This window comes from Labrus mixtus, chromosome 10 (assembly GCF_963584025.1).
Source record: "Labrus mixtus chromosome 10, fLabMix1.1, whole genome shotgun sequence".
Taxonomy (NCBI): Eukaryota; Metazoa; Chordata; class Actinopteri; order Labriformes; family Labridae; genus Labrus; species Labrus mixtus.
This window is the reverse complement of record NC_083621.1, coordinates 19,908,324-19,915,200: the sequence shown is the minus strand read 5'-3', so window position 1 is coordinate 19,915,200 and position 6,877 is coordinate 19,908,324. Positions and strand designations below refer to the sequence as shown.

At 43.9% G+C, this 6,877-nt stretch overlaps 1 protein-coding gene across 1 annotated transcript; it reads right to left on the bottom strand.

Moving 5' to 3' along the window:
• Positions 1 to 4,752: 4,752 nt before the first annotated feature.
• Positions 4,753 to 6,199, bottom strand: neurog1 (neurogenin 1). Its single transcript, XM_061048613.1, has one exon. It carries the CDS (start codon positions 5,971 to 5,973, stop codon positions 5,362 to 5,364), a length of 612 nt encoding a protein of 203 aa, XP_060904596.1. The 5' UTR covers positions 5,974 to 6,199; the 3' UTR covers positions 4,753 to 5,361.
• Between the last annotated feature and the right edge of the window lie 678 nt (positions 6,200 to 6,877).

Below are 6,877 nucleotides of genomic sequence, written 5' to 3'. Positions count from 1 at the left end.
AGGGCCAGCCTGTGGGGGCCGGGCTTTGAAATATGCTTAATCATAAACCTGACAGCTGTCAAGCCTGATGTTCAGAAGTTGATGTCAGAGGGGAAATGTAATTTCTATCATTGACCTATGCAAGTATTTGAGCCTTGTGATTTCATGATTATATTTATTTTTTAATCATCCACAATAATTTATATCCTGGGGTCCGGATGGGAAGCTTTTGGGGGCCTAATGTGGCCCTCGGGCCGCCAGTTGATGATCACTGGAGTAAAGGAAAAAATCTGTATTTAGCTTGATCTAGCCTTCGGTATATTTAGTTTGACAGAGTAATAAAAAATAATATAGCTGATATCACTTTGAGAAGCTGAGGTAGCGCAGACCGTGGATGTTTGCTGCTGTGTGGGGAAAAAATGAAAGTCCTCAGGGCTTGGAAAACAGTCACTGCTGGGGATATCTGCTATCTTAGATTGCTCCTGGACTTCATCATGGACTAGCTGGCTGCTGCTTTCTGTCTTACCACAAATACTAGCAGTCTGTGCAAGTATTACACTGGGCATAAAATTGGGAATATAAGATGAATCCCAGCAATAACAATATTATCATCATATATTATCATCTTGTTGTTATGTAATCATGCATGTGTTCAGAGCTTTTCCTTCTTTCCTCTCTCTGGGCTGCTGTTCTGGAGCAGATTGGTCAGAGGTTAAAGCTCACGGTCTAAACAGGGCTCAGTGACCTTGAGGTGGGGGCTCAGGCTGACCTGGGATCAGATCTGACCTGGGATCAGGTCTGAGGGGTAAGTGTGTCTGCTGTCCCCCCAGGGCAACAACCAGCAAATCTTCAGCTCTGATCCAGGATCAGAACAATCCTGCTCCAGAGCTGCAGAGCTTAAAGCTGAGAAGACTTTAAGACCAGTGTCCACCGACGAGGTGTTTAGTGAGCTGGCAGTGTTTCACACTGTCTCTTACTGTTGCTAGGTTACAAAAGTTGTCTCACAGAACCTCCACTGCCCTGTACAGTATGCTTAAAATGTGCTATTATCCATGGACATTTCACATAGAAAACATGCAATAAAAACAAATCCTGTCCTGACATTAGCAGCAGCTCTCGACCTGGTTGCTCCTTCATAAAACAGGTGCATGGGTTAGTTTCTTCCACACCTCTTCTTGATTTTGATTGGTCATGACATGAATGAGGAATTTAAAAAAGTGGGCATTTTTTGCAGTTAAAACACTCAACTGGATTGGTTTTGTGCAGAAAGTGGGCGCTAACCTAATCTAATTTATTTAACGAGTTCAGTCTGAAACAACAGGATCAATATACAGACGGTGAAGAAATGTTCAAAATGTGAATTTATGTGAAACTTTAGTTTGTTCATGGGATTAAATCTGAGGAGCAGAATAAAACTGACTCTCTCTCTTTGACACAAATGTTAATGTCACATTATTGAAAATGTACATACCCATAAATGATCCTTTTTTAGATTTTACTGAAAGAATAAAGTTAATCTAAACAATGGACATGTTAGTGCTGCAGTCCCCTCGTTTAATAATCAAAGAGACACAAACTAAATCTCTTCTCTTTCTCTCTCTCTCTCTCTCTCTCTCTCTCTCTCTCTCCACCATCTGTTGTCCATTAACTGTAGTTTGACAGTTTGACTTTAATCACTCTGTTTCACCTCCACTGTTTCAATAATAACCTGCTGGGTGTCCAGTTAAAGGTGGAAGGGGGTCTCACAAACACACACACACACACACACACACACACACACACACACACACACACACACACACACACACACACACACACACACACACACACACACACACACACACACACACACACACACACACAGCGTGGGGTGGGCAGCCTGCTGTATCTGACATCTTGTCCTGATCAATATTTAATGAGGTGATAACAATAAAATGTCTCAGAGAGAATCCACAATCGGAACCCAGAGGCAAAGAGACCGTTACAATCGGAACAAGAAAAAGTAGGTAATAAAACATAGAAACAAATAGAGACAGTCTGCAGAAACAGAAGCTGTTTTCTCACATGAGGGCCTGGAAATATCAAGAAATATTCAGTCGTCACTCGTGGAGATTTTTCATGAATATTTCCGGCAGGGTTCACACATCAGCTCACACCGTCTTCATGCCAAAATGAAAAAAATCAGGGTGAAAAAAAAGTATGTCACAGATGATGCCAGGGATCATTCATTCATATTGATCAGACTATTAACAGGTTGAACCAAGAGATATTGGTTTCATTAAGATCTGCTGAATGACAGAAAAGGGGGAAACCTGGTCCAGATTACAGAATCACACCTGTGAGTTGACCAAGTGTCCTCAGGGCCAATCAGACTCGAAGAGACCAACATGTACATGACACAGTGACACAGTGACACACACACACACACACACACACACACACACACACACACACACACACACAGAGAAAAACACACACCCAGAGGCTCGAGGAGGTGCTCACAGCTGGGAGGCGTTTGTGTCTGTGGAGGCAGGAGTTGAAGCAGGACTGATGTATCTCTTGTTTATATCTGATTTGCAGCAGGAAGTGTGTAATGGATCCAGATTGTGCTTTGACCCTGGCAGATCAGGATGCAGGCCAGTCTCACATAAAAATGACAAATATTTATTTAAAAAAAAAAAAACTACTTCCTACATAATGTTGCTTTTATAAAACTTTTAAACATGTTTTACAAATGTAAGTAAACAGTAAATATCAACAACAGATTCTTTTGTTCTGCGGTCCAGGGTGGGGGGTGTTTGGCAGAAGATGAACCCTGTTGCATTCAGTGAGAGTAAAACTCCTGCTGCAGATTACAGTCATGAATGCAGAATCATGGGTGAAGTGAAGGGAGTTAAAAAGTGGGACTGATGGTTTTTGTTTGGATTTGTTTCTCCCTAAGTCAGAACTGTCAAAGTGAAAACTGGACAAATAAACGAACATGATGCTTTAAGCCTCTCTACAACCTTTTAAGTGTTTTAAATTGTTCCGGCTGATTAGACCAGGACATATTGTAAATAGGTGGCACTCTGGTTCTATACTACTACTGTAAATTATGATGTAATACATTTTAAGCACCAGCAAGTACTGTATGGTAACACGTCAATAAGTCCTCATTTCCAAACGATTTCTCCAAAATTAATGGATAATAATTCAGACAGGGATCAGGAGTTTTCCTGCAACTTTTAATGGTCTCATTCTTCTCTCAGTCACCTTTCTTATGAATAGTTGTTTTTTTTTTAAAGCAACATTAGTCCACTTTTAGATCATTAATATTATTGTTTCTATATGAATGTGGGCCGGTGTATCTCTATTAACTATACAAATTGCATGTACTGTATCGAGAGGGTGCATCTCAAGGGGTTATCCCTCCAATAAAAATGTCAAATGAAAGAGACTGTATCCTTTAAAAAATATGTGGTATCAAAAAGTATTGAAGGACTAGATTTTTTAATACCTACCTTTTAAGCTTTTAATGGGTCATTTGTGTAATGGAGGTGAGGTCTGTTGATGGGGCCTCAAGATCTTGGATGTCCCTTTAGCAAAATAACTCAAACTCATCAAACTGAAGAGACAGTTAAACTAATTTTATGATCATCAGTTGTTTAAAATGCAAGTTCTGACCCTCACTTTGAATAGTCCTATAGTAAAGTATCCATGATCCTCCATTGTCTCTATGGAAACTACATTAGCACACCATCACTCAGCACACTAACCTCATTATGACTATTTTTCTTACCCCCAACCCCCCCAGCCCTTGTGCGTACCTCCACCCTGCCTGGAAGCTCCAGCCAATAGGAATGCATCTCTTGCGTGTGCAGCAGTTGTCAGATTTGGATCAGTCACAATAGAATCAGATTCAAACTTTGTGCCCTCATTCTGAGCCTGCAGGTGCACGCGGCGGTTAATCCCGCTCAATTAACACACGGCCCCGCGCACACCGACAATACAACAGGCGGGGGCGCGCAGCAGGCGGGGGCGCGCAGAGACAAGTGGGACAAACTTTAGTGTTTCTGAAAGAGTTTCAATATTTGTGTTATACTACGGCCTATATAAAAAAAAATAATGAGGAGAACGAGATGGGAATCTCTGTCTCTTTTTCTATTGTGTGCCCCCCCCCCCTTCCTGAATATTTTATTGTATATCCACGTGCAGAGACAAGACCGCTGGGGTGATTAATCTCCTAATGATCTTTTAACGCGTTTCTAATCAGCACAAAAAGGCGATGGGGCCTCTTTTAGTTTCTGCTGAACTTTGAATCACATAAATTATAAAGAAAAAATATTTAAACTTTAATTTAAACTCTGATTCTCAGGAGAGATATATTTTTTTCAATGTTAACATTGAAATGCAGCAAAAATAAAAAAATCTGAATCAAAAGCTCAATAATTTTTTTAGAGTTTAGAAATTTTTTTTTTTAAAGGTCTAAGTAATCATAAATATGAAAAATAAAAAATAACTGTATGGTTAAATAGTTTCGTATTTTCTTACAGTGTGAGCATCTGAGCAGTTTGTTTTCTTTGAGAGCTTCTCATTAACATGACAGTTAAAGTGATGACTGACAATAGACGATCTTTGCGCTGTAAGACTTTGTTCCACCTGCTGCATGGCCAAAACCGTTATCTTATTAATATTAATATGATGTTATTAATCCTTATAAAGCCATGTTAATGTTCATACAGAGTGTTTAAATAATCCCAGAGATTAAAGAAGATTCATCACAGATCATTTATAGAAACGTTAAAACTTTATTTGTAGAAAACTGCTTCTAGTAAATAGAATAAAATCTCTTTATGTACAAAATACAACTTTATCATGTGGGCAACAACAGAGTCAAATAAATAAAAACAACAATAATCTAAAGGGGGATTGGTGGGTGCAGGGGGGTGAATACATAATGGATGAGGGCAGCTCCATTCAGTCTTTGTCACAGAGTGAAACTCGATTTGCACGCTCTCTGTTCTGCTGCAGCTCGCTGCTAATTGTAAAATTGACTTTTCACCTCAGACACACAATAAAAAGATCTGACTGTAACCTGCAGATTGTGTTTAGTTGTGTCTGAGTGTGTGTGTGTGTGTGTGTGTGTGTGTGTGTGTGTGTGTGTGTGTGGGAGGGGGGAAGTGCAAAGGTTTTAGGAGACAAATATAAAATAAAATACAACTAAATAAAAAAATTAAGTTATTCTCATTTCAGTTGGTCAGAGTCACGTCAGATAACGAGCTCATAAGGCAAACAGTGATTCTTATTCCAGCACAGGACTGTCCCTCTGTCCCTACATTTGTCTCTCTGTGAGTCCTCGGGACTCCTGTTGAGCCCCCGGGCTCCACTGTGGGGATCTGTCCCTCAGTAGATGCCCGTGACGAAGCTGCGGAATCCGAACAGCGCGTCCTGCTGCAGGTAGCTGTAGTCCTCCGGGGCTGAGGGGCTGCCCGGGCTGGAGGCGCAGTAAGGCGGCGAGGAGGAGGAGGAGGAGGAGGAGGAGCCGCTGGAGCTCCAGGAGCTACCTGGGCTCGAGGCGTCGGAGAGGCACGCGGAGGTGAGCAGCAGAGGGGCGTCCCCGGTTTTCCCACCTTGCAGGTCGGCGATCCGGATGGTCTCTGACAGAGCCCAGATGTAGTTGTGCGCAAAGCGTAGAGTCTCGATCTTGGTGAGTTTGGTCTCGTCCGGGAAAGCGGGCAGCACGCCGCGCAGCTCCTCCAGCGCGTCATTCAGGTTGTGCATGCGGTTTCTCTCCCGGTCGTTGGCCTTCATGCGCCGGTTCTTCTTCACCACCGGCACGGTGCCGTCGCTGCGGCGGCCGCGACGCCTCTTCTTCTGCGGCTGCTCGGGCTGCGGGGAGCCGGCTGCACAGCTGGAGGAGCCCGGGGAGGCTGAGCTGCTGCGGGACTCCTCATCGTCAGAGTGCGGGAAGAAGTCGCAGCTGTTGCTGTCGATGTCGGAGTAGACGGAGTCCATGTCTGAACAGGTTTCTGGTTTATCTGAGGAGAGGAGCGCGTGAGGACCTGTGGCTGTAGCGCGCGAAGTTGTCGGAGTGTTTTTCTGGAGTGGGCTGAGCGGCACGCGCCTCTGTTCGTCTCTCTTGCTATGGATCAGCTCGTGCGAGCCGGTGAGCTTGGCACACGACCGGCCTCAGCCCGCTTATATAGTGAGTCCGGGACAATGACCGGCCCCCTGCTCCTGTCCCCCCCCTCCCCGTGTCCCCCCCCCCGCTGTAACAGAGGAGGATGAGGAGGATGAATGTGCGGCAGGTCTGCCCCGTGCCGTGGAGCTGCTCATTAACATAAAGACGCCTGCGGTGTCTGAAGCGTGCCGGTAATCACGTCCAGCCAATCAGAGCCGACGGCCGGCCACGCGAACGAACCCCCCCCCCCCCCCCCCCCCAAGAAACAGACCAAACCCACTTTGGAGTTTAAACCAAAAACATTAAAAAAAGAAAGAATGAAGAAAGAAGAGTAAGGAGGACCCCCCCCCCCCCCCGCCAGGCGGAGACACGCTCCGGAGATTCACCCATCCTTCCACCCATCCCTCCATCCATTCATCCCCTCATCCCTCCTTTATCCTCTTCACATCATCCATCCTCCTCTAACAGAGAGAGAGAGGGAGCAGCAGGAGAAACTCATCCTTCAACAACACAAAGAAAAAGTTTTCCTACAAACTACAAACTCAGACTGAACGATGATCAGCCAACAGAAAACAGAATTAATTATAATTAAAAAAAACAGGAAATCTAAGTGGGATCATACTGAGGAGAGTTATTTCTTCTTCTGTTGAGTTCAGATGTTTTTACATTTGTTTCTCACAGTGAATGAGAGCTTTAACTGGAATCTTTAATGATGACATAGGATACATCAGTGTGCCT